This window comes from Electrophorus electricus, chromosome 3, assembly GCF_013358815.1.
Source record: "Electrophorus electricus isolate fEleEle1 chromosome 3, fEleEle1.pri, whole genome shotgun sequence".
Taxonomy (NCBI): Eukaryota; Metazoa; Chordata; class Actinopteri; order Gymnotiformes; family Gymnotidae; genus Electrophorus; species Electrophorus electricus.
Genome location: NC_049537.1, coordinates 12,245,215 through 12,272,936, shown reverse-complemented (window position 1 = coordinate 12,272,936; position 27,722 = coordinate 12,245,215). Strand labels below are relative to the sequence as shown.

The 27,722-nt window shown below is 42.7% G+C and overlaps 1 protein-coding gene across 6 annotated transcripts; it reads left to right on the top strand.

Annotated features, from left to right (window-relative positions):
- On the top strand, nucleotides 1–25,406 carry LOC113577975 (R3H domain-containing protein 2). 6 transcript variants are annotated; one of them, XM_027010911.2, is made up of 25 exons: nucleotides 1–195; nucleotides 365–612; nucleotides 2,135–2,176; nucleotides 2,692–2,781; nucleotides 2,914–3,037; nucleotides 3,962–4,040; nucleotides 4,651–4,710; nucleotides 5,769–5,909; nucleotides 6,289–6,397; nucleotides 6,532–6,627; nucleotides 7,531–7,562; nucleotides 8,557–8,610; nucleotides 16,436–16,668; nucleotides 16,949–17,184; nucleotides 17,422–17,523; nucleotides 17,841–18,119; nucleotides 19,633–19,762; nucleotides 20,061–20,227; nucleotides 20,720–20,877; nucleotides 21,011–21,111; nucleotides 22,152–22,297; nucleotides 22,392–22,536; nucleotides 22,798–22,898; nucleotides 23,100–23,184; nucleotides 24,071–25,406. In XM_027010911.2, the coding sequence occupies exons 2-25, from the start codon at nucleotides 448–450 to the stop codon at nucleotides 24,409–24,411; spliced, it is 3,216 nt and encodes a 1,071-aa protein (XP_026866712.2). In that variant the 5' UTR covers nucleotides 1–195; nucleotides 365–447; the 3' UTR covers nucleotides 24,412–25,406. The 6 variants fall into 6 exon arrangements, with proteins under 6 accessions (XP_026866712.2, XP_035379931.1, XP_035379935.1 ...); XM_035524038.1 differs by having other exon boundaries at nucleotides 7,513–7,562; XM_035524042.1 differs by having other exon boundaries at nucleotides 7,513–7,562; nucleotides 23,100–23,180; nucleotides 24,071–24,160.
- The last annotated feature ends 2,316 nt before the right edge of the window (nucleotides 25,407–27,722 follow it).

Here is a 27,722-nt window from a genome sequence, read left to right as displayed (position 1 = left end):
TGTGTGGGTGTGGGTGTGTGTGGGGGGGGAGGTTGTGCAGGATGCAGGAACAGTGAGGAGACACACCCACTCTCGCCATGGCATGCTCGCCAACTCCTTTCCCTGTTTGAGCACCATCCTCCCTACAACTTGTCGCTGGGGCTTCAGAGTGGAGCCCCACCCAGCGCACACACACCAACACACTACAGCCCCCAGGTACTTTTGAATGTTACAGAATACCATATGTATGTTATTAAAGTATGATATGGTGCTTCCCCCCCGATGAGTTGGCTTTATCAGGTTATTGGAAAGATAAGAGTGGGTGCATGCACTAGAGCCAATTTCTCTCTTTCTCCCCTTGCTTTCTGTCCTCTTATCCTCTCAGCCATCTGTGTGTGTGCACAAGGTGTGTGTGTGTGCGTGCGTGCGCACGTGAGAGTTGGGTTCTGGCCCCCTGCCTGAGCGACCATGTCTGTGGTGTTGCCCCTGGATGGGATGAGAGAGGGGGAGAGTGTGCCAGCTTCTGAGGCCCTCGCTAGCACCCGTGGTAAAGGAGCCAGCACTACGCCCGGCAAGGACGCAGCCTCCGATAACGGCCCCGATCCCGACGATAATGTCTTGCAAGACACACAGGTAACACCCTCGCCATGAACCATCCAGTTAAATAAGAGACTTTGAGGGATGAGTTGTGCAGTGATGTACACTGAATGGCCACTTTATTAGACACACCCACGTTGGACGTCTTTTGGCCTTCAGAACTGCAGCAATTTATCGGGCCATAGATTCCACTAGGTATTGAAATCATTTTTGCATAAATCTTGGCCCATGTGGACAGGATGGCTTCTCCCAGCTATCGCAAATTATATGGAAGTATTGACATTGTCCGAAAGGTCTGCTCTACTTCATCCCAGAGGCAATCTATAAGATTATGATTTAGGGACTGTGTTGGCCAGCGAAGCAAGAAACACTTGCTGTCATGTTCCTGGAATCCATCCATGAGTATATGATGTTTGTGACATGGTGCACTGCCCTGCTGAAAGTTCTGCCATAAGGTAAACAGCTGCCATAAAGGGGTTAACTTTGAAGGCCACAATGCTTAGGTAAACTCTACTGTCCAAATGTCCATCCACAGGTATCAGAGGACCAGAGTGTGCCAAGAAAACATTCCCCATACAATTATTCCACCTGCACAAGCCTGAACTGTTGACATCTGACAGGAAGGGCTCATCAATTCATGCTGCTTTCACCAAATTCTGACCCTTCCATCAGCATGCTGCAACAGAAATCTGCAGTCATCTGACCTGGCAACCTTTTTCCACTGCTAAGTGATCCAATTTTTGTACTTGTTTGTCTACTGGAGTCTTTCCTTTCTCTTTGCCTGGCACTTGAACTGGTTGTCTGCTGTTATATCCCATCCATGCCAAGGAATGTTTGGTCTGGACAGGGTAGTTGAAGCACCAGCATTATATTTGCAATTTGCTTGACTGCACCTCCTGCTCATCAGAACGAGTCTTGACATCCTTCTCTGACCCATTTCATAGACAAGTTGTTTGTCTACAGGATCCATTTTTGTTGGATGTTTTTCCTCAATCTCAAAAAATGTTATGTTGCGCTCCCATATAATTTCCATACATGGAAGCTCCAATCATGAAAGGTCAGGTTTCACTAAAAGTGGTCATTCAGTGTATGTGTACTGCTGAGGTTAAATTAGGAGCTGTCTCCAAAGTATAAAGAACCTCATCACTGTCCATTAGCAAAAAAAAGCTCTAATGGCATGGCCACACAAAGGGATTATGTTGTCACATATTCCTGTACCAATGTTGAGACTTGCATTATAGGTTTTTTACATTTCTCAAAATCTTTTGAGAACAGATCAAACAGGCTTGCCAGTTTTGGCAGGGGTTTAATATTGTTTTGTTATAGCTCTTACTTTTATGTGATTATACCAAAAGCCATGAAGGTCAAGAAATGCATCTCACCCTCAGACACTGATCCCTCACACTGTTCTGATGCTTGCTGTTCTCCTATATTTCTATTAACCCACAGCACATCTCCAAAAAATGTGTGGCATTCAGAAAACCCATTGTTTGAGTATTGAATTATTTATGAAGTATGTGTGCGCTCATTTTTTCTTCTTTTCCTCACTGTGCTTCAGAAGCGTAGTCAGAACCATGGCCATACAAGGAAAAGAGCCAAGGTAAACAAGGCAGGGCTGCAATGTCCCATTAGGTCTGCATGTTCTTCTCCCACTCGAGTGCTAAGCTTCACGGAGGAGTGAGCATGTAAATGTGCACACATTTTAATCAGTTATGATCGAGGCTGTAGAACACGAGTGGAGCGTGAGCACTGCAATGGCATGTGTATTCCAGCTCTGTGTGCATGTTGAGTGCTCTCCTGTCTTTGTGAAGCTCTCTGCCATCTGCTTTTGTTGTTGTTGTTGTTGTTGTTGTTGTTGTTTTCTTTTATTCGCACACAGAATCAGCAGCATGGTCTTATAGAAGTTAGTTTTGATTGAGTTCTCTTTTCATATAATATCATTCAATCAGTGCTTTGAGAAATCCAGTTAAATTTTATGAATTTTAGTATTTATTTGAAATATTGATAGAGCGTTTAATATCTAAAAAAATTTTTATTCTAAGTCTTTTGATTTGATCAGCCTTGCTGATGTGTTCTGTCTCTATCTCTCTCTCTCTCTCTCTCTCTCTCTCTCAGTCCAATGCCAAGCTGAAGCTGGTGAGGAGTCTAGCAGTATGTGAGGAGTCTTTGGGCCTGTTCTCCACTGATGGATCCCCAGAATCCCAGGTACTGTAGCACACCTTCCTATTTCTGCTCCACGGTTAATAGTTCAAGGTTTACCAAGTATATTCATTTCTTGAGCCCTGCATAATTGTTTACTGAAGTTCCCAGATGCTCATATGATTCTGAAACCTCCAGGACATTATTCAGCTCCACATCAGCTGCCCATCAGACAAAGAGGAGGAGAAGTCCTCGAAAGACGAATATGAGAGTGAGGAGCGAGAGAAGAAGGACAAAGCTCCACGCAAGATGCTTTCTCGGGGTACGACACAATCGGTCACCACCTGTACTTTCCCTGGGAACAACTGCTCCTTCCTCAGATCTTCCTTCAGCCTTCCACACCTGCTTCCTCTGCGCTCACTGCAACAAGCGGTTGTGGCCCCTTGGTCGTTAAGTTAAGGCTGAGGTCTGATCTGCTGTCTGCCCCTCTTTTTTTTTTTTTTTTTTTTTTTTTTTTAAACCACTCCTCAGTATATCCAGAATGGCCTCCATGTTTGTCAGTACTTGGGTCTTCTTGACACAGGGCAGACTGGCAGCAAGCACTGTGCCATTAGTAGCTAACCACTTCCAGGCAGTCTTAGTTTTCCTAATGAATTAATAATAGACTTAATACAGAAAGGGAGGTTCAGCTAGGTGCTTGATATATAAAGATCAAATTTATATAGTTTGTTTTTTTGTTTATTTGTTTTTTTATTTATTTATTTTTTCTTTTTGGAAAAATGTGAAGGTTACAGCAGGCTAAAATTGCATGGTAGATGTGCTTTTCAGGTTTAATAAAGGAGAGCTTAACAGGGGATGCAGATGAATAGGTAGTTTTGGCCAACAGTACCAGCATTAAGTGCTAGTGCTGCTACTGCATATTGGCACAGTGCTGAGGAAAGACTTCACTTTGGCCACTTTGTGCTCCATGCATATCCAAGGCCACAGGAACCTGGACACCCTGCTCCAGTGCTCTCTCTGTTGCTGTGTGGGTGGAGGGAAGGGTCATCCAAATGTACTTACTGTCAGTGAAATGGCCACCGACGTGAGATGAGATGTGGCTTTACTGCCTACTTGCTTTGAGCAGTGCACACAACCAGTGCCTCTGTAAAATATGCTATGAAACTGAATTGAATCCACATTGCCCTCAGAAACTGGGGATGGTTGGAATTATGGGGACTTGCTGTTGTTTGCCTCCCTACTGCAGACTCCAGTCAGGAGTACACAGACTCCACAGGCATCGATGTGCACGAATTCTTGGTGAACACACTGAAAAACAACCCCAGGTAAAAATGATTCAGCGCACACACAGTGATGATGCATGACCGCATTTGATGGCCCAAACCATGTTACTGCATCTTCAGCTTCCCTGCATATATTGTTTAACTGAAGCTGTGGGTATTCTCATCATGATTCACTGTTTACATATCAGACAATAATATAGGTATAATGTAGCAAGTTAAAACTTTGTGGTCACACCACATAAAACATGCATCTGTGGTGCTGGTGATGTAAGGGTAGTCATAAGAGTGGCCGTACTCCCATTTTTTAAAAGTAATCCCACCCTGTGTTTATCATGAACATCTACAAGGGGGGTTGGTTATAGAACAAAAATATAAAAATGATAACTAAATAATATATAATTTTTAGATTTTTGCTCTATAACCCACCCCCATTGTAGATTCTTGTACCTCAATGACAATAATATCGATAAGATTTAGGTTTATGCAGATTGATGGCTCCAGCTGTTCAGCGTTTTACCCATGTAGTTTACCACTGTAGACTTTTGTACTTTTCTTATTAACTTTATCTGACAGCTCTTGAGAGGCTACTGTTGTTGGTCGTCAGCGGAACTCTTCTTTCTGCTCTCATTTTATGCTCTGCCCTCTGTGTCAGGGACAGAATGATGCTGCTGAAGCTGGAACAGGATATACTGGAGTTCATTAATGATGACAAGTGAGTGTGTTTCACCTTATTCACTTGGAGTCCAGATTTCTCCTAGAGCCTTGTGATCTTAGTCTTATTTAGCGATCTTTAAATCATTAGCCGTCAGGAAATCACCAGTGAGATGGTGTTGACGGTCCAGCAAATGCATCTTGTTTATCAGATGTTTGCATGTAGCAAGGTATACTTTATTCATAAATGTTTTTAAAAAAAAATTTAAATTTGCAACATTCAGATAAACCTGTTTATAAATAGTTCTGTCCATATTGGCCTATATGGATGTACCAAACAGGGCTTTTCTATATTCACTGAGCTGTGATTTATTTGACAGGACTAAAAGCATGCTCCTGCCAGATTCACTGCCACCGTTTCTCCCTGTGCACTAAAATACATCCGCAACTGCTCTGGATGTGCCTTAGCAAGCTGTACATGGTGTAGAGGAATATTTCATACAGATTGGATGTGAAAGAAATGTTCCTGTAATCTCTGTTGAGTAGCTGTTTTTAGAAACTGAACATGAACAATATGACATTCTGATCTACTGTGCTTCTAAAATGGTGCTATATTTTCAGTATTGAGCATAGTAATTTCAGTAATGGTGCATTTCAGGAAGTAAATGAGGGGGGATAGCGAGGTTAATCTTTCTGGATATTTTCATTGGGGGAAAGTGTTCTAATGTAATTTGGCTGTTTACTCAGCATTTAGCATATCCTAAATGGAAAGGTGTTTTTACAAAATGGTGAGCAAGCAGAATTGACAGGATTTGTAAATTCACATAGAAACAAGGTTTGAAACCCTGGAGGATAAGACGGGGGGTTATGTCTGTGGAAGATGTGCATGGGGGCTGCTTGAATGCATTGCATATGGCCCCCTGCTGGTGGCTTGAAGCTTTGCATTGCTGGCAGTAATGTTTTTAGAGGTTGTTGGGTTTTTTTGGGGGGGTTTTTGTCAATTTTTAAAAAACATTTAAGTAATCAATGTCTTCTTATAGTGACCCAATGAATTTCTACTCACCAATCAAATGGAATAATGACTTATGCATACATCTTTTTGCTTTTTTTCCCCCCCAGTAACCAGTATAAGAAGTTCCCTCAGATGACCTCGTACCATCGCATGTTGCTACACAGAGTAGCAGCTTATTTTGGCATGGATCACAACGTGGACCAAACTGGCAAAGCAGTCATCATCAACAAGACAAGCAACACGCGCATGTAAGGGGCTTTCACACAGTGCTGGGAAATGGGTCACAGCTTCTTATTAATCCCTTGTTTCACTCCACACTTCCTCAAGCTGGTATAGCCATCCCATATTTTAAAACCAAGTAGCTAATAAATCTGTTGCCATGTGTCCTTATTTTCGAAATAACTGCCCACTGTTATCAATGTTGAGTACTTTTCTAAGCAAGTCTTGTTGACCATCGTGTGTATATCCTGATAGAACGAGGGACTATAACCAATATGCAGTTATATGCTTATGGTTGCATGCTAACACAAGTGTGCTACAAGATTAAAATATCAGTGCTTCACCTTGCCTTAATCAGCCCCTCTCTCTCTCTCTCTCTCTCTCTCTCTCTCTCTCTCTATCTCTCAGCCCAGAGCAGAGATTTTCAGAGCACATTAAGGATGAGAGGAACATGGATTTCCAGAAGAAATTTATCCTGAAGAGGGACGATGCCAGCATGGACAAAGATGATAACCAGGTGAACATTTCAATCCTGCATATGATTTTGCTGCTTTGTAGATTTGCATGGTGCAGTGCAGTTTTCCCCTCCTTGTACTCCACTTTCTTCGAACCCAAGTACACGTTCTGTGCTTTTCCACCTTTCTATCCCAGATCCGTGTTCCCCTCCAGGATGGGCGTCGCAGTAAGTCCATTGAGGAGAGGGAGGAGGAGTATCAGAGGGTGCGAGATCGGATCTTTGCTCGAGAAGTAAGTACGCTGGCGCTGTGGCACAAGCAGCATGGAGGTACCACAGACCTCCGTTCCACTTAAAACTGCTCGGCAATGTTGCAGTTGTGCAGCAAACCAAAGTTATGCACTCAGAAGATTGGACACACATGATCAGTTTGCTTCTGAGACAAATATAAATGGTGTGGTTGATGTCCATGTGTAAATGTTATTTTCAGAACCACAGGTTATTATGTTTTTATGCACACAGTTTTCATTTGAAACTGTAGTCAACAAGTGGTTAGCAAATGTGGAAACTTTCTGTTGACTTGAGAAAGCTTGTTAAGATAATGCAAAGAGTGTGCAGCGCTATTTTAAAGGCAATAGGTGGCTCCTTTGAAGAGTCTAATGTATAGGTTTTTAAAAGTTTTTAATTGTCTGACACGTCAATGTTCACTGCAAAATTGTGTACTCTTTTATGGCTTTGATTGGTTCACTGTTCTAAAATGAGTAGAAAGGGTATGGCCATACATTTGACTGATACTGTATATTGCCAGCGAGGTGTTTCAGAATATATTTTATGATTTCCTATATTATCATTCTGTCTAACAAGGGTAAAAAAAGGTGACCACACTGACTCAGATTGCTAGCCTGAAGTGTAATGCATTTGACATGCCCAGAAAGCTTTAAATAGGAGCCTTCAATCAGCAGTTTGCCATATTTGCTTTTTCATTTTATATTTGTTTTAACACGGGTATCTGCTTTGAATTTAAAAAAAAAAAAGTCGTTAGATTTATTTCGTTTGATTGAAGACTTTAAAATATTTTTGACAATTTCACTGAATCAGACAACTGTATGCTAACCTTTATATTTGCAAACAAGTGTTTGGGGATTGAGCACAGATGTGAAACACTTCATAATATGCAGGTGTTTTTTTCTTCACAGTCTTCTCAAAACGGATACATCAATGACAACAGGTAAGATGCACCTACACTGGGGAGTAATGCTGGTTTGAGTCATTGTGTTTTTTTTGGGGACAAGTCTAAAGCTAATGATGCACTGGCAATGTAGCTAGCTGAACCAGTATAGTACTGACAGTGGGATTTTTATGTAATGGGTTTCTTTCTGGCAGGTTGTTATGGTTCCCTCATTGCCTCTACCTCCAACCAGCATTGCCCACTAGCAGTAAATTGCTGGTGTGTCACTGGCCTAATGTTTGCCCACCTTATAATGTTGAGATGTGTGGATAAAGCTGCAAATGAAAATGAGTATAGTACAGAGTTCTAGCTGTAAGTAAGACCCCTGTTCCATCTGTAAATTAGGACTCCCGCTTCTTTTGTACTAAAACTATTACATCAAATTCGTTACAACAACAAACAAGTTATATCCCTCATATAAATTATAATAAGACTTTATCAACTTCTTATATTAGTATACCTTATTTTAGAGGTGCCTTAAATGCATGTTCTGCATATCAGAATTTTTACAGAAATATAGAGCACATGGGATGGTGTAATGGTTGAGGATTTTGCTGATATGAGAAGAGGGTGAGGTTGGAGTGCTGAAAGAGGTAAAGACTGATGGGCTTGTGAGGAGATACTGTTGTTGTTTTGTTTTTTGTTTTTTTCCCCTAAATTATTTGTGTGTTTGTTTGTTTATTTATTTATTTATTTATTTATTTATTTATTTATTTATTTATGTTCCCTCCTCCGCCCCCCTGACACATAGTCACTGGTCCAGGTCCATATCAGACAAATTCTGAATCCTCTTTGCTTCATAAGTTGTGGTCTCTCTGGATGTGTGAAGCAGGCTTTAATTTTGTCCTGTGGGTTCCATGCCACTTTTAGTTTATAAAGTTGTAGTACCTGCTTTTAAAGCTGATCACAAGCACGCATATTAACTCATTCCTTCTAAAACACACACATCGTAACTTGCAGCCTTTCCCCCCCCCCCCCCGATGTGACCCTACAGACTGTCCACTGAAGTCCACTCCTCTTCCTCTCATAAGAGGAGGCAAATCTTTAGGTACTGAGTGTGCTGTATGTTACCATGCGCATCTCCGTGGTGACCGTGTGTTGCTTGGCATCAGCTCGGTGCTCTGTGGGGGTTGCTCTGTGTGGCCCGTGCATGGCTGCTATGTGAATTTGAACCAAATCTCTTTAAAGGGGTGGGATGGGGTTGTTCAAAACACAACCATTTTTGCACATGTTTTCTGGTATGCACCTGCACTTTGGTGTGTGTGTGTGTCTGGGGGGGGGGGGGGTGCAAGGCTGAGCCTGGTTGCTATGGTTGCAGTGGGGAATGTTCTGGAATTGTCATTTTCTGTATGGTGATGCAACAGTCTTCTCCCTAATTAACGCATGTTTGAGTTATTGCAGTTTGTTGTCTTCTTGTCATTCTCATAAGTTTGCCAGTAATGTGCTGTTCAAATTTCTGTTGTGAATTGTTAGGCAAATGACCCATTTGTAATTACTACTTTAGTTTGTTGTTCAGAGAGAGCATGGCAGAATGAGAGAATAGAGGGAAAATGTCGGGTACTCTCCCTGGCTCTCTCTGTCTCCTGGAAGTGAATCTCAGCAATGGGTTGTGCAAGCAGCAAGTCTAAAATAGCTTATCCATTAATAACACAAAAATACTCACTGCACTATGCCAACTTTAAAAAAAAAAACACACACACACGCTGTAGGTTTGCCTTTTTTGTACCACACAGCTGGCCTATCTATTTTTGAAAATGCACTGCTAACAGCCTATATTGTCTCTAAACTAGTGTTGATTCCACCCTCATGATTTCTGTTAAGTATATCGTACAATTTCTCTGTTGGTAAGAACAGACTGCAATACGTTGATCTGAATATAATCTTTCATATCCTTACACAAAATTTTGTTTTTTTTTTTTGTTTTTTTTTTCTTTAAAAAATGTATCCAGGGTAGCATTAGCCATGTTGCATTCCTAGTTACACAACGACTAGAAAAGTCTCCTGTAGTCGAGATCTCAAAATTGATTACACCATTTGTTTCAACTGTGTGTGTGTGTGTGTGTGTGTGCGTGCGCGCGCGCGTGTGTGTGTGTTAGGGGGGGAAAGTGTTTGTTCTTTTTCTTCAAAATTGAGGAATATAGGTTTCTCAGAGATTAGGACATTGATCAGAGAGGGCAGGTTTAACAAATTGACAGTGGAAATCAATCTCCTGATAAACATCCTATAAGAATTTTTAGATATGTACTGTTTGGATAACATGGCATACAACTGTGTTGGCTGATTGCGCCTTTCAGAGTTCTAAAATAGACTTAATACAAGTCCACAGTCAGTATCAAACAGAAAGAAAGATAACGTATACACTGGAAGGTGCTGACTAATTCAGTGGATTTCCAGTGAAATAAGTGTTTTTAGATTCATAAAATATTCTTTAGTTTTAACAAGACGGCAGTAAGTTATTTAAAAAAATGTTAACACTTCTTTTGAATGTTTTAATCAGTCACATTGAACCATGCGATGGAATATCTCACCATTTATCAATAGACTGTGAAGCAGACTAGTTCTACGGAAGCAAAGTAATTCGTAGCAAGTATGAGGATGACTATGCGAAACCCACTGTATACTCTTTCTGCACCTGCACACTAGCTGAGAAAACATGCAGTGACATGGTGTGTGTGATGCAACAAGCAATATAAACACACTCCTTACCCAGAACACGTATATTCTTCCTCTTCTTATGTAGCACAGGTCAGTAGATTAGATTGTTTTGTGTGGTTGCGTAGTGTGCAGTCCAGTGACTTCATCTCACTTTCAGGAACCTGTCTTGTCCTTCACAGGCTGAGGGCAGATGTCGACTTGTCTGTGGGTGAGTATTGAAGCTCTCATTTGCGCTCATGTTGGATAGTGCTGCCACTGGTTCATTCCAATGTGAAACTCCCTTGCTTGCTGTGAATCCTGCTGGTTTTGCCAGCATGTTACGGAGACTACCTTGTTGTACGGTCCTGACACACATTCTGGCTGGAAGGCTCCATGGGGCTTTGGTTTCCCTGTCGCGTTAGCTTCTTGCACATTAGCATCGAAGCTAATTGCTGCTTTTCTTCAGCTCAGTCTGTGGCTGTGATTTTGACCTAGTACTAGTTTTCCATTCCTTAGTTGAAACTTTCCTGCAAATCTGTTCATATTAGCTGTTAGTTCCTCATGTGGCTCACTGGAAACTGTGCCTAAGGCAGTAAAACCCTATGATGGCCACAAGCTCTAAAGTTTTATCTGACTCTTGTATGGAACGTGGTGCATTACGATGCCATGAGACTGATTTTGAAAATCAATTCAAATTTTTCCCATTCTGATAAACCTTACTGAACGAAATGCCCAGCATGGCACCTTACTGCCATGTAAGTTCATCATTGGACATGGATCAAATAAAGTCTTTTCTGTTTGGCACATCTGCCAGATTCTGCTGCCTCTGCTAATGTTTTTTTTCCATCTCCAGAAAGGAGTCCCACAGTATGCCTTGATTTCAGCCAGATGGCCTTTTTATTCTCCTGATAGAGATCTCTTGTCTACTGATGCACTTTATAAACTGATTTCTTAAGTCAATCCTTGTTTAGAATACCAGACTCTGCTTCTTGCCCTGCATTGCATGGCTTAAAATGCTTTTTGTCTACACTTCTACTGTCTAGTAGAGCATTTGCCTTGCTGGTAACTATTAAATAGACTTTGACTCGTTTGGATCTAAATTACCTTCCCTCTCAAACTTCCAGTTTGAGACTAGTGTGTTTTTTCATTGGTTTAGAGCAGTCTGCAGAATTTCTGTGCTGACTTTGAATTCTCTGTGCTTGTACATACATTCCGCAGCTACATGTCCCATGTGTATATCTCTTGTAGATATAAATGTGGAGTGCAGATGTGTTGAACCATAAGCAAAGCATTAGATTGGGGCTAATGCAAAGCCGCCTTGTGCCTGTCACAATGTGGTTGGTATTGTTTAATGGGTAACGATGTTGCCTCTTCTGTGGGGACAGGGGTTCAATCCCTATTGAGGCAAGTGCTCTATGCTATACCAGTAAGAGTCCTTGGGCAAGACTTATGACCTTACACTTCACTACATTTGATAACATGATTTGATATCCAGTTGCTTTGGATAAGAGTGTCTGCTAAAAGCATAAAATGTGAATGTACAGTAAGATTGACCCTGTGCCTACTTCCTGAGGCCAGAAAGAGTAGCTTTGGACATCTACCCATGTTATCTGGACAACTGTTCAGTGCTGCTACTAAAAAAGCACTGGAACAGCATGTGCTGGCTTTGTTGGCATGGTTGGCATGTTTCTGCACAGCCTCCTAAATTCAGGGCCCCTTCACCACCAGCTAATAGTCTCTTACAACTTCTGTCAGCATGGCCATGATCAGGAACGCTCACCTGCCTATTGTTGGTTTGCTCATTCATGAAAGCACTGGTACCAAAGAGCAAGGGCAAATCATTGGGTTGTCATGACAACAGTTGTAGTGTTCTTGACAATAGTGACAAGGTCTCCAGTTGTTTTGGAGCCAGTCTCTGTTAATCATTTCGTTCTTCATATAGGTGTGATTCTGGAGATCTGATCTGTCCAGTAGGTTCTACTCAGTTTACTCTTTGGTTATCAAGAAAGATGGTGGATTTCACCTAATCCAGGATATGTACATGCCCAATTTGTTCCTAAAATGCCTTTAATTTCACATGACACACAACCAGTAGCCTGCTGTACAGTTAGATGAAGATTATATGTTGGTGCATCGATAATTCCTTGGAGGCATGATCTGTTCTATTTGGGTTTGAAACTCTTGCGCAGAAAAGTGTCACTACTTGTTTTGGTTGCATTAGAATCAACGCAATCAACTGGTTGAGTGCTGTTCACCTGCCGCTGACATGAGGGAATACTGGCCCCACATCTCCTGCTTCTTCCATATCGATCATTAAGGGAGCATAAGGGCAAAGAGCTTCTCCTTTTGCACAAATGGTCTTGATTCTGTCAATATGTCAGCATCTTATTACATCCTTTTGTGCTGAAGTTTAAGCCCCCGATGCAGCCAGATCCTAAACAGATTTCACCAGTACTTGTATTTCTACTGACAGTTACACCAGAAGCACGGGTGAGTGTGTGTGACCCCACTGTGTTTTGAGGTGTTTGTGGTGGAGGCCTGATGAATCTGCCATCATATTGTTGTCCAACCCAGGATTTCTTCCATTCGCAGGACACGGATGTTCCTTGTTGTGTCCTGTCTTTATCTGTTGGCGTGTCGGATGGACCAGTTATTTAGCTGCTTTAGTAAGAGTAATAAAGTTTCTTGTTTGTTGGCAAAGGCTCAAAATACATTCTGCTGCATCATAGTGGAATTTGTAGCTTCTGAGTCTAACCAGAGTATGTCCATATCCCAGCTGATATTAAAAAAAAAAAGGTTTTCAATATCACCTTTCATCTGTTGCTTTCCTTTTGTACATTTTTCCCAGTTTTATAAAGTCAGTGTAGCATTTCCTCATGTTTATTAGTCCTTCCAGAGAGTACCTCTATTTCATCTTGGGTAAGTCCTGCTCCTTGTAACCTCTTTGATATTAGTCATGCACTTTAATTTAAAAAAATAATAAATTAATAATAATAATAAGTCATTTTTGTCAGTCAGTATTAGTGAAAATAGAATGAGTTATTCATTTAACTGCAGTTCTGTGCAAAACACATCACTACACTTTCATTGTATATGCAAAAAGAATTTTGGAGGACACGTTCTGAGCAGTGTTGATATCACTGTCCTATTGATAAATGGCACGACGGTCTGTCCCTGTGTAGGCACATGAGTGTTCACGGTGCTTCGGTATGTCTGGTGGTTATCTGGATTGCGTGCGTGCGTGCATGTGTGTGAGACTATTGTTTTATTGTAAGGTAACTGTGTTCCATAAACTCCAGTCACTTGTATTTCAACACAGTGTCAGTGTAGTGCTTGTGCAGTTGGTCCGAAATTGATTACCTGCCCTGATTGGTGGAATTTTGATCCGAAAGACTGAATATGAAAGCTGAGGTCTGCAGAAGACGGTGACATGCAACAGGAATCTATACATTATGGATTATGCATTATGATGATCTGTACACCAAATTTAGCCCTATAGGTATGTACATATTTCAAATTCTAAGTTGAATATTTTGTTTCTAGGCATATTTTTTCTTTAAAAATAAATATTACTCATTTATATTGTCACTGCTAATATTTTCTTGTTTGTGATTTGTTATTGAATATTTGTGTTTAATTATAATGTTCTAGCTGGCAACCCTGTTGTAATTTTACATAATTGCTTAACATTAGTGAAATCATCACAGAACTTGGATCCAAGTTATCATAAATATCATACTTAAATTAACTGATTTCTTTTGCGTTCTCTACAGATTTTCATGGAGTTCTTACTGTTTTGTTCTTTTTGTGTTTTGTATGTAGTTATTAATAAATAGGTTTAAAAAAGTTATTTTGATTGTTTATGAAACATTTGTTAATTTATGGGAGATTTAATTAGGTCCAGCATAGTTTAACTTGGATTAGAGTTGGGAACATCACATCTGATCCAGTTAAACAAGGCCTTCATAATATTTAGAGCCTGGAATGTTTACATTTACAGGCTGGTAACGGAATTGGGCATGTTAACCCAAGGTAAAGCTAATATTATTTTTAATTGATCTTGCAACTTCTTTTGAACTTTAGTGGTGACCCACTCTCCTGTACATTTTCAAAATTTTCTTGCCCCAACATGCATCCTCCAGCTTACCAACACTATCATGAACTGGACCAGGTTTGCAAAGATAATATTAATTTGAATTTAGATCAGGCAAACCTTGCAGACTTGCAGGGCAGTGTGTTTAAAAAGAGGTTGGGAACTGAAGCAACTGAGCGACTTTTGCTAGCAATGTTATCATCAGGCAGGTTTTATCCTAAACCAATCTCTCTTCCTCAATCTAAGTTTACCTTGAATAAATTTACCTTGATTTAAACCATAATGGCATTAATCTGTTAACTTGATAAATTATGATGCTTCCTGTTCCAAACATTCTTAGTTTTGTTAGGTTGTTTTCATCAGCATAGCTAGCACTTTATTAAAGGAAAATCACCATAGTATGAAAAGATATTTAAAGTTAAAACATTTGTTATGCAAAATACTATTGTTTAAAAAATCATTGACCATTTTTAATTTCCTGCAGTTAGAATATTTGTTACTCAGATTACAAAGAGCAAAAGGAAAGTGTGAAAATTTGGTCATGTGGAAAACGAGGAGAACCACCTACAATGTGTAGTAGTAATGATTTGTTTTATTGAACTGGGTATAATGAATAAATTTCACTAATAAAGCTCAATTGTATGGAACACTGTTACCTTATGTAAGTTTGCAACTACTTTGTGGTATATCCTGCTGTGTGTACACGGTCAAACCTCATTAAAAAAACAGCAAGCAAAAACACCCATCAGTGTCCTGGTAGGTAGAAAAAGATGGACAACCATTTGGCACTTGGTGTCAAACGTGTGCTTGTTTCTGTGCCAGAAACTGCATGCACATAGAATATGCTCATGGAGAAAGTTGCTGTTTTGGTATTATGCTGTTCCTTTGCATAGGGCAGCTTTTGGCTTTCTTCAGTATAGAAAGTTGGCTGGCACGCCAATCACCACAGATGCCGTAGGGTCCATACCAGAACACTCAAGTTCTAGTTAGTCCCACTATTCCTGCGTTGTACACCGTCGTCACCGATTTGGACATGGCTTGTGTTCAGTGGGTACTGTAGATTGTCTGTTTCATAGCAAATTATAGCTCTCAGATAAAGACAAGCCAAGTTTAATCATGTGTTCTCAGGTAAGTGTTTGTTTTGATTTGTATGTAAGCTGCCTTTTAGGGGGTTTCAGAGTGTTGTCTGTGAGAACTGGTAAGGGATTTTGCAAAGTCTCACTGTCCAATTAAACTAGCAAAATGTCAGTTTTACTTGTTTAATTGAGCTACGTGATTTATGCAGCATACCCAGAAAATAAACCATCTAGAAGCTGGTAGGCTTAGAACATGAAATCCAGCTGTCTGGCTTTGATACTGTGAAGGTTTTATATTAATCCCTAACCTGTGGAAAAAAACAACTGCTAAATATGCAATTGGCACATCTGCTTTTCCAGATAGTACTTTAAGTTTAAGTGTTACATGTGGAATGTCACTAAAGGAAATTTTGGATTATGAAAATGACGACATAAAAATGACATGATTGATTGGTTATTGATTTTCTTGGCAGCTGCTCCTGTCCGGAGGGACAGCGTAGCACACAGAAAATGAGTGTGTATGCTAACAGTTAAACAAAATGGTAGTGTTGGTGTGCGCGTGAGTGTATTTAGTTGTTTGCATTTTGCTGTTTGTCAAAAGGGCATGAATTGATGTTTAGAGGTTTTGTCTCCATGTTTGTAAGTTCTATTTGTTTATTTCATGTTGTCTTGTTTGCGTTTTGCTTGCTGTACCAATACTTGAGGCATATTCCAAGTGTGCATCTTGTGTGTTTTGTGTGACTGGGGCCTTGTCGTGTTAATCTTGTTGGTTTCAGAGTTTTCTTTGAGATACCTTTCTGATGTCTTACCACTTATTTTTTGGGATGTGCAGTGGGGGGTGGTGTGTCTGAAGATTTGTATGTAAATGTATGTGTTTAACTCTCTTTTTTTTTCTTTTTTTCCCTTCCTCATTTAAACACATGCAAAATGAGATTTGTGATCTGAATGTACCATTCTGGAGATGAGATGTGCTTGAATTCCTCATTGGCCCTTTGTAAATAAGATCCACTCTGCTCTTCCTCTCCTCTTCCCTTCTGGTTCCCTCTCCACCCTGCCCTTCCTGCCTCCAGGGGGAATAAGGAGAGCTCAAGTAGGGCCTCCAGCAGTCGGCAGAGCAGCACAGACAGCGACATGAAGAGCCTGGAGCCGCGTCCGTGGAGTAGCACGGATTCGGACAGCTCCAACCGCACACTGAGGCCCCCCGTTACCAAGGCCAGTAGCTTCAGTGGCATCTCTATCCTGACACGCGGGGACAGCCTGGGCAGTAAGGGCTCACAGGGCAGCGCCAGAGGCTCACGCACAGGTATGTGCACATGTGGGTCTGCAAGCCACACATAAACACAGCCAAATCTTAGGCGGCTGGTGGTTTGAGCTGGTGATTGCTGTAGAAATCTTTCTTCCACACAATTTAGTACTCGAGCTGCCAAGTCACAAGCCTGTATATGATTTAAAGATATGTATTTTGTCTATACACAAGGAAGAATATTCTTCAATGCCACAGTAAGCAAACATTATAATTCATCACGATTTTGCTTTTCATACAAATAGAAAGGCCTGGGTGACCTCTGACCTCACTTTTGCAGGTCTTCCTCTTACCACCACGGACACGTGCCCACAGCCTCAGCCGCCCCAGCAGGGACGCAGTCTCCTGCCCTGCCCTTCCAACTGCCCCTCCAACGCCCCACAGCCCCAGAGCCAAGTCCCGCCTCCACCTCCACAGACTGCCCTGCTACCCACCCCTACGCACACCCACACCCATCCACCGCACCCCATCAGCAGCCACAGCCACAGTCACAACCACAACCACATGCTGCCCCAGGTGAGTGGGCTTATTACAGCAACCCTAGACTACAGTCGACTCAGATGTCTTAATCTTTTTGGTTCATTCTGTATTACACCTGTCTAATAGTGGATCTTTCGCACACAATGTTTCATGATCTGTTCCCTACTTTCTCAACTATATCTACTCCTTTGGTGTTCCCACCTCTAACATCCATTTTTTTTTCCTCTCTCCCTGCTTTCTTTTGCATTCTCCGTCTGCCCCCTCTCTCTATAGCCGGTGGCGTCTCTGCAACCCTCTCCGCAGCCTGTCTCATACTCCAGCCCCTCCTGCCCTCAGGTCATCCTGCCCGTTTCTCCTTCTCAGCAGTATAACATGGTACTACCACCCTGTCCTGTTCCCCTTCACATCTCCCTGACGTCGTCTCTCGTTTCCTCAGTCATACGATGCTGGCAGGTTCTCAGACAGCGCAGCTTTTTGCTCGTCATCAGGACTCTGTCCGTCTGTAATGGCTAATGGGGGAAAATGGGAATGTGGCTTTCATACTTAACAGATTCTGTAACATGATGCTAAGCCTACATCTGCTTCTCTGTAACATCATTCTGTGGTAATCCAGACCCCTGTGCAGACAGTACCAACATGTACTAGTGTGTCTTTAATCCGCTCCCATGCGTCTCTCTCTCCGTTTGTCCCAGGCTGATGAGCTGACTCCAGCCTTCGGCCAGATGTCGCTGAGCCGCCAGGGCTCCAGCGAAGCTCCGGAGGCCCCCGGCCTCTACCAGCCTCCCCCTGCTGTCCTGTCCCAGCACCCCCCGCCTCAGGCGGGCTACATCATGCCCCCTCCACCCTCCGGGTACCAGCCTCCCACACCCCATCCTCACCCCCCTCCACCCCCTCCTCCCCCCACCCAGCCTGTGCTGCAGACAGCTCCACCTGCACAGGGCTACATGCAGCCTCCACCACCACCTCAGCAGGTACCACACAGCCCATCTCCACTTCACTTTCATACCTGCAGTTAGTCCGACTTCTCTGGCTGGATTATTTGTTTATCTGATTGGTATACCTAGAGTGAGTGGGTGAGTGAGCGGGTGAGTGAGCGAGTGGGTGAGCGAGTGGGTGAGCGAGTGGGTGAGTGGGTGAGTGAGTGGGTGAGTGAGTGGGTGAGTGAGTGGGTGAGTGGGTGAGTGAGTGAGTGGGTGAGTGAGTGGGTGAGTGAGTGGGTGAGTGAGTGGGTGAGTGAGTGGGTGAGTTCTCCCTAAGCATTGTCTAGTTTCCACTGCACAGCATATTTCACATGGGTATCAACAATATATCTGAAATCTCTAAAGAAACAATTCTATCTGTCTTTAGTAGTCACGAACATCCCATGTTACTAAAAAGTTAGCTAGAATGTTAATTCTTACAATCAGTACTCCCATACATCTAATTATGTGCACAGTGGGAGAACAACAGTCTATTTTTATAGGCAAAAAGATGTTTATTGCTGTCTGCTAACAGCTAACATTTCTGGATATCTAGCTAGCTACGGAACGGCTGCACTACAGCCATTTACGCATGCATGCTTCCGCAAAGAAGAGCCGTCAGTCACTGGCTGAAAATGCCTCTTCTAGGCCACTAGGCAGTCTGCCAGAAAAGCAAGTGCAGGCAGACAGTGAGGTCAGACAGAATGCATGGCTGTTTAAAAGCCTCAGAAAGGACTGGTCATTCTGAGGAAGGGAAACGGTTGCCTTTCCTTTTGGCTAGGCTAATTGTCACCCAAAATATCTGTTTTACACTTTAACAGGAAAGAGGAAGAACTGAGAACATGGAGTCTCAGAAATGGTTTGTTAGATAATTAAGTGCATGTGGGAACAATCAATAGTGTGATTCCGGTGAGAGTTGTTGGGTGTGTGTGTATGCACCAAGTGTAGAGGTGGCTTCAGCTTAGAGGTGTGAGTAGTTTGTGTGTGTTTTAAAAAGGTGTTAAAATGGAGCCATTGAGGTTTTTCCTCAAGTACTTTTATTCTTTGTTTATTTTTTCCTGGTGATTGTCCTGCTGGTGTGGGTTCATGCCATTGTACTCCCTTTCAATGATGCACACACAAGCTCCTTCAGTGCTAACAGTTCACAGTTGTGGAGAGGTTTAGCTCTGATAAACATGAGGGAGTGAGTTCCAAGCCTTCTGTATAAGATGATTACATTCCAAAAGGAAAAAAGACGAAGGATGTACACAGTGTGTTGTGCGCGGTTGTGTGTGTACGTGTGTGTACGTGTGTGCATGCCTGTGTGCTCTGGAGGTGGACATTGTAAATCAGTAGCAGTCTTGCAGAATGAGTCACGGTGAGCTTTCTATCTGTAAACATGAGCATCTGCAATATTCGCGGTGCTAAAGAAATATCTTGTTTTAGAATGGAGAGAGAGCGAGATCGATCTCCGCATGTGAGGGGGTGGGTGAGTGGTTACAGACAAGCATGGGCCAGTCCTAATCTCTGTGTGTCTCTCTCCCAGATCCAGGTGCAGTTTTACTCAGCTGGTGGGCAGTACCCAAGTTCAGGGCAGCAGTACCGGTCCATTTCCCACCAGGTGTCGTACCCAGCTCAACGCTCTCAACCTCTCCCCCCACCAACACAGCCCTCTGGTCTGTTCTAACTTTTTTTTTTTTTTTTTTTCCCCTTCCCTCTCAATAAAAATTTCCATTGTAAACAACTTTGAAGAGGAGAACATTAAGATTTGTCTTCAATCACTTACCCTTTTTTAGTTCTTTTTTTTAACTTATTTTTGTTTGTGTTTAATTAGGTCTGTATAAAGTATCATTATATATCTGCTCATGATGTTCAGCTCTGAATACTGTATTGTCAGACATTTGCCATACATGCTTAAACTCAGACACGTATGAGGGAACTTTAATCTTTTGCTTATCATCTTTGTCCAATCAGCTCCTCTCCAGCCATCTCCTCTGATGGCCAGTCAACAGCCAGCATACCAGGGCATGATGGGTGTTCAGCAGCCCCAGAGTGCCAGTATAATGAACTCCCAACGTACAGGCATGAGTGGACAGATGCAGGGCATGATGGTCCAGTACACGCCTATGCCCTCTTATCAGGTTGTGTGTGTCACTGTGTGTGTCACTGTGTGTGTCACTGTGTGTGTCACTGTGTGTGTCACTGTGTGTGTCACTGTGTGTGTCACTGTGTGTGTCACTGTGTGTGTCACTGTGTACAGTGCTTTTCAGAAGTATTTAGCGCCCTTAACCGCTTTGGTTTTATTTGCCCGCCTGTCCCCATCTGTCAGATTCATGGTCTGACCAATGCTCCTTGAACCCACAGAAATAGGACAACAGTAAGCCAACTGTGTTCTCGTTAGGGTAGTGTCTTTCATTGGTGTTAACTTGGATCGTCTACAGCACAGGGGTTGAGTACTGTATCAAAGTGTCATTTGTAATTCAGACAAATCTGATGTCTTTTAAGAGGTTTAGATACCTTTTACAAAGAACAATATGTATGTATATAAAATGTAAGTGTGTGCGCGCGCGCACATATATATATATGTCGTTTTCAGTCTCTGTGTGTTTGTAACGCTCCTGTGCTCACCCCAGGTGCCTGTAGCTAATGAAAGTCAGCCTGTGGTGCAGCAGCAATACCAGCAGCCCGTCATGGTACCCGTCAGCCAGTCTGTACAGGGTGCTATGCCAGCTGCTGCACCCATGCCACTCTACTACAGTGTCCTGACCCCCACACAACAGAACAGCACAAGGTACACATTGCCACCAAAATAAGCATACACAACGTACGCTTATAACATGTACACAAGACTTTTCTGTAGATGCATCTACTCGCAAAGCAGAACTGGGTGATGTACTGATTTATTTATTTTGTATGTGTGTTAGCCCGTCCGTAAGCTACCTGCAGCCTCCCAGTTCTGATCAATACCAGATGACCCAGTCTCCTTCCCCATGCAGCCCTCAGCAAATGCAGCAGCAGTATTCAGGTTCTCCAGCAGTCTTGCACGCAAGCACATTACACTTTCACCACACCATTTTCTAACTGTGAGTTGATGTAGTGGTGATTTCAGTCTGTTCTTAATTAGACACTGCATCAGAGTTGTGGGCCACAAACAACACAGAAGGACTATACTACAGCAAAACATCTACTCAAAGCACCCAGCTTTGATGAGAATGGGTCTGCTGATTAAAAATTAATATGTATTATGTAACTGAACAAAATATGATCATAGAATGTTTCTGTGGAATCAGCTTTGTCAAAGTGATCTGTTCCAAAGCATAAACAAAGCATTGGCCAGTAAATGAACATGGATAATAAAATATTCATCTGTTTATCTTAGACAGTGGTCAAATATATTAGGCCATTTATTTGAGAATGAAACTTGAAATCGGTCTATTGAGACCCATTTTTGCTTCTGATGCTACAGCCCAAATACCATTAACATGACAATTTACTGCAAACAAGTCAGTGAAACTGTGAAACATTCCCAGAAAGATCTAAATCTGTAAACTGCATTGACAGCTGGCAGCTGTAGTCCCAGTGTAAATTGTTTGTACAGCCTCGTGCTGTGAACTCTTGACCTTCTGGGGTGAATGAGGTAACAGTGCTTATTGGCATGACCTTTTCCCCAAATCCTCACTCTCACCTTTTACCTGATTTAGTCTTGTGTGACTGATGTCATGGATGTGCCTTCCCATGATGCCATGTGGCAGTGGACAGTGTGGGGTCTGCTGTCTCATTGCATTTGCCTTTACCAAAATATTGTGAGAATCTACAGCAGATTTTTATGTTAATAGCTTTACAAGTGCAGGAGCGGTGCGTAGGTGATCAAATGAGTGATCAAACATATGAGTATTATTCACATGATTTTGGGTGAATATCTGCAGCTTCCTATAGCATATGCTATAAAGGCCAGTGTGATTGAATTAGGGCATATATAAGTAGACTAATGTACAAAGATTAAGTGTGTGTGTGTGTGTGTGTGTGTGTGTGTGTGTGTGTGTGCGTGTGCGTGCGTGCGTGTAGGAGTGCCACCCCCTGGCCCAGGTGTCATGGTGATGCAGTTGAGTGTTCCAAATGGGCCACAGCCTACTCAGAATCCTCCAATGGTGCAGTGGAATCCCTGCAAGTATTACAGCATGGAGCAAAGGCCCAGCAAGCCTGAGCCACAGGTATACACATGTGCTTACATCTCTGGCTCCTGTGTTTGCTATATTATCATACTATCTAATCTCTCTCTCTCTCTTTTTGTCTGTCTCTCTGTAGGTCAGTACTCAGTTGAGCAGTCCTCTGGCATCTCCTACCCAGTCCCCCACTCCCTCTCCATCCAGCAGTGGGAACAGTGTTTGTCCTGGGCTCGGCCCACTGCCGCTCATTTCCCAGTTTCCTCGGCCTGGTGGACCAGCACAAGGTACCTGCGCATGCATACGTTCCTGTGTGTGTGTGTGTGTCTGTACAATATGGTACTAGTGTGTATGCATAGCACAAGATGTGCAGCTGTCTCACTGCCTGCCAGCAGAGGCCTGATTAGATTTTCTACTACAGATTGTTGAAAACCATGCACTCTGTTCTTTCTTCCCCAACTGCCCTACTGATGTAGTGTGTTCTGATCTCCTCCTTGCCGCTGTCTCTTCTCCAGTACTGAATCCTTTGCTCTGGGTTTATGTTACAGGAGATGGACGGTATTCCTTACTGGGACAGCCTTTGCAGTACAGCCTGTGTCCTCCGCCCATCATGCACAACCCCAACCAGTCCTCCTATAGCTCCCACCAGGTGAAGCATGGGTGGGCAGGTTGTGCCTCAGGCTTTTATCAGTGGGCCTCAATTCTAATGAAGCAAGCTCACTTAGTTTACTGTTTATGGCGCTCTCGCACTGCCTCTTCAGTTGTTGTTTTTTTTTGTTTGTTTGTTTTTTTCTCTCTTCTCCATGTGAGCCGTATGAAACTGCTGAGTTGGCTCTGTGTGTATCCGTAGGGTCCAGGAGTAATGAAGCATGGAGCTAGAGGGAAGAAACAGACACTCAAATCTGCCTCTACCGACTTGGGAACTACTGATGTGGGTAAGACGCGCGCACGCATTTATGTACACACAGAGACACACATGCAAGTCCATTTTACGCTAGACCCATAGCGAGCAATATGCTATTATGTTAAGCTTGCAGAGTAATCTTTTAGACTGGCTGTGTGCAGCACACGGCAGCGCAGTGGTAAAGTTCACAGCAAGTGCAAAGATGTGGTTTGGTTCTATTTCTGCTGTTTGCTGCTCTCGGAAAGCCAGCAGTTTCTTCCCTGAAATGGTAAAAATCAAGTATTCTTGCTGTAAAATCGCTGGCCTTGTGCTCTATTTTTACTCAGCAGCATTAATACAGACATCAAGAAAAGTCTAGACTACAGTTAACTTTTCTTAACTGTATTTGATCTTTTCAATCGTAAAAACTGACCATCTCAGAACAGAAGCTGTTTTAGATTAAATTATGTGGGAAAGGTTGATAATAAATGAACTAAAATATCTATCATTATTCCCATGCGAGCACCGTAAAGGTCATCCCCATTCCCATCGTCACAGGTTAAATATTTTTCATTGTGTCCCTGTACATGCAAAATACTGCAGTGAGTTGCATCTGGTGTGAAACAGTAAGCGTGGTGGAGTAGCGCTTGTTGCACTGCAGTAAAATACTTTTAACTCTTGCATGTTGCAGCCACAGAAACTACAGACTACTTGCGCACTAGCCTTCTGCTGACCAACAGTGGTTAGGACATCTTTTAGTCCTGCCTCATCCAGTGTCCTGCACATTCATTTCTCCCAATGGAAATCGATGCTGACTTTCTCTGCCATCTTTGCCTATCTTTTAACAATGAGTGTAGACTCGCTTCAGGACTTGAGTATTGATTAGGAATCTGCAGAGAGTCGATGAGAGAATAAGTACAACTTGTTTCTCGCTGCAGTGGTGAATCGTGTGCTAGAAGTGACGGACCTGCCCGAAGGCATCTCTCGCCCCGAGGCCGAGAAACTCTTCAACCAGCTCTCGCTCTGTGGCGCCAAGATCCAGTGGCTCAAGGACCCCCAGGTGCCCCGGGGCCCCTCCAGTGGGGTAGGAAGTGGAGTGGGCAAGAGCGAGGCCCACGACCCAGCGCACCTCTACACCGTTGTGGCGGTGTTCCCCAACACCATGGCCGCCCAGAGCGCTTCCTTCAAGCTGAACAACAGCGGAGGGAGCCTGTTCAAACTTCGCGCTGCCAAAAAGAACTATGACCTGCGTGTGCTGGAGAGAGCAAGCTCACAGTGAGGGGAGGAAAGGAACAAGGGAGGGAGGGAGCTAGGAATGGAGCGAGGAAGAGGGAGAAGATTGGGGAAGGAGAGTGGAGAGGGGGAATATGGATCTGCGGCTGGTGTTTGAGAGGAAGCCGAGGAGATTACAAGGGAAGAGATCTGGTGATTCAGTTGTTTTGGTTTTTTTCCTTGTAATTTTAATTTAATTTATTTTTTTGAGAATTACTTGAAGAGCACATAAGATGTGAGCATGTGTAACTCTTTTGCTGTATATGTCCTTACACACACACATACACACAAGGCCATAAAGTGGTAAATGCAGCGTTAGCACATAATGTTCTGGACAGAGGAACTTGGAAGAACCCCTACCCTCTCCCCTTCTTTTTCTTGTCCTTTTATTCTGTCCCTCCATTTCTCACCAGTCTTCATATGCAGCTCCTCTTGTGTGCTCTCTCTCTCTGCTGACCTTTCACTCTTCCTCTCCTCCCTCTTTCTTATGATGCTCTAGCCATCTCTCACGCACTTTCTCTTTCTACTGTTTCTCTTGCTTTCTGTTTGCCTTAATGCTGTTGTGGACTTCTGTATTGCGCTGTTTTCCTCTCTCTCTCTCTCTCTCTCTCTCTCTCTCTCTCAGATGAAATAATGTTCCTTTTTTCGGTTCGATATATTTATATAAGTGATGTAAGGATTATAAGAAATCTATATATTCAGTGATTCTCCCCCCTCCCCCCCCAAGTGGATAAGTTAAAGCTCCTTACCTCCCTGACCCTCACTCCTCTCCTTCTCCCTCTCCCCACCATACCTCCTTCCCTCCTCTGCCTCCTTAATTGTTTCTCTTGCGTTTTTTTTGTTTTGTTTTGTTTTTGTTTGTTTTGTTTTTTTGAGTTGTGCAGGAAGTTTTCTGAGGTATGTAAAAGTGCACAATGATTGCAAATGTCTACTGTAAATTCCATTTAATCTGTTTTTTTGTTTTTTTGTTTTTTGTTTTTAAAAATATAAAATATGACAAAATCGGTTTGTGTTTGTCTGTTTTGCGGAGGGGCGGGTGCAACCATTGGTGTGAGTAAGAAAGCAAGCAGACAACCTGGAGCAAAAGTGAGCTGTTAATAGGATTAGATGCAGTTATATAAATATCAAATTCACTTTGTCACTTGTGCATAAATCGTACATTTTTTGGAGATTTGTTTGTGTAACTTGCTGTTGATAACTGCAGTTGACAGTCCCTGTAGCCCACCTAATTTAAGACTGGGCACAACAAACATTACAATGCTAACATAACATAAACCACTTTTTTGCCCTACCCATCTTAGTGGCTGTATGCTGAGAGTGGCCTTCCATATGGCCATGGCTAATTTGCTGACTTCAGTAGTATGGATGTTTCTGGTAGCACCTCTTGTGCTTGATCAGGTCTCCCAAGTGATGCCTTATTTAGGCTGGTAAGTCAGATTATTTGGAAGATGTCTTCCATGTGGCTTGTACATTTCTGTCAGGCCACTGTAAATGTCTGACAGGTGCAGCTGTTTAAAATTCTCTTCATGTTCCACCCACACCCCCAAATGTGAAGGGTGCTCCCCAAGTGCCCCATCTGTTGGGGGTGGGTAAGAGGCTTTAGGCTGAATTCTGAAGACCACTTTGAACCCTGAAATTGCAGCTAGTGTAGAATCAGAGCATGGCTGTGTAGTATGGCAAGACAGCATGACCATGGAGTTCTCTACTGGCACAGTGTGAGAATCACATGACTGGTTTCCCAGAACCGGAAGAAAGATGAATATATGTGGAGTGGGGTTCTTGGAATAATTAGGACAAGGATTTGTCATCTGTTTTGGAGGACTTTGATAATGTCTATTTGTGCTCTAAAGACGTGGTACCCATTTGATAAATATACTAATGGAAACGCACCTTCAGTCATGCTGACTTGCAAAGGAGGGTTTCCTCACACCGATGTGGAATGAAGTGTTTCCTCATGGCATAATTTACAGAAAATTTAATTATGTGGAAAATGAAATGAGGTGATTGTAGTGTGGTGTTCTTATTCTGGGACTTGTAGTTCCAAGTCCAAGAATAAAGCCAAAGGAGATTGCCTCAAAATCTGAACTGAATTCAATCATTGTTTGGTAAAATTGAACAGAATCTATTACACATATTTCAAGTGTTTCTTTGCGATGTTTAACATTTGCCAGGTGTTAGTCAAATTATGAATGTTTTAAGAAGAATTTTGGTAATTTCCAATCTCATGAAGTATGCCTAGTTTCAAGCAGTGTTCTAAACATACCATGTATCTTATTAGTAAGATTTAAAATGAAACTGCACATTTGAGCTAAATGTAATTTGAAACATAGTTACATCATATACCTTACATGATAAATCCATCTTACTTAGTTTTTATGCCTATAGCACCCTCTATTGGTGCTATATATAAAAAAAAAAGTTCTGCTGCTCCTCCACAATAACCTATGACCCAGTATGAGACTTTTGAGTCCTGCCATTTTACTCTTTTTAAAGGAGGTTGTTAAAGCCAGACCATAAATCGACACCCCTTCAGTGCTATATGTAAATCCAGCTCTTGAGTTAAGCCTCCACTCTACGCAATAACATGTTCCACTTGTGTTGTTCACTTGGCCTCAGCGGCCAAGGACTCCCTGGTCTTCCACCACCTCCCTCGCACATCTGATACCACAAAGGAGGAGAATGCACTGTGCTTTTGGTCCCTGATGCTCCGCTATGTCTCTAACCTCACACACAAAACTCCCACAGAGCCCCACAGGCCAATTCCTCTTCCACGATGTCAGCTCATATAGTTAGAACCTTCCGTGCTTAATGGAATGCCGCTTGCTCCCGAAGCCGCAATGAGGAGGCAACTGGTTGTATCTGATTGGTTGTTCTCTTTGCTGTTAAATATGTATGAATAGGAATATAGGAGCCATGCCAAGTTCCTGTAATCTCTGGTGAGAGTGTTACTGGTCGCAGTTAGGCATTCTGAGACCCGTGTGGTGTGTGCTTTAGATGCATGCTGTATCTGATGAGGAGGGTGTGAGGAAGCATCAGGCAGTGCCTGCTCGAGCACTGGGAGGCATAATGGCTCACCCACTGCGCGCAGCAGCACCTTCAGACATCGGACAGTCCTGAGGGATTCTGGGGATTAGGCCGAGCATCAGTATTACAGCAATGTTCCTGTTGAGAGCTGTTGAGTCCAGACACACCCCTGCCCCCTGACAAGTTAGGTGTCAGAAAGAAACATGTCAAATATAAAGATCCTGTTGATGTCCTTAAATGTCCTGCCACCCAATTCCAAACACACCGCTTGGATGTGAAGAAGATATGAAAGTT

Coding starts and splice junctions, on each gene's coding strand:
- LOC113577975 (XM_035524038.1), top strand. CDS start 448: ATGTCTGTGGTGTTGCCCCTGGATGGGATGAGAGAGGGGGAGAGTGTG. Junction 20,228..20,719: donor CGCCTATGCCCTCTTATCAG/GTTGTGTGTGTC, acceptor TGCTCACCCCAG/GTGCCTGTAGCTAATGAAAG. Junction 22,537..22,797: donor GCCTGGTGGACCAGCACAAG/GTACCTGCGCAT, acceptor TTTATGTTACAG/GAGATGGACGGTATTCCTTA.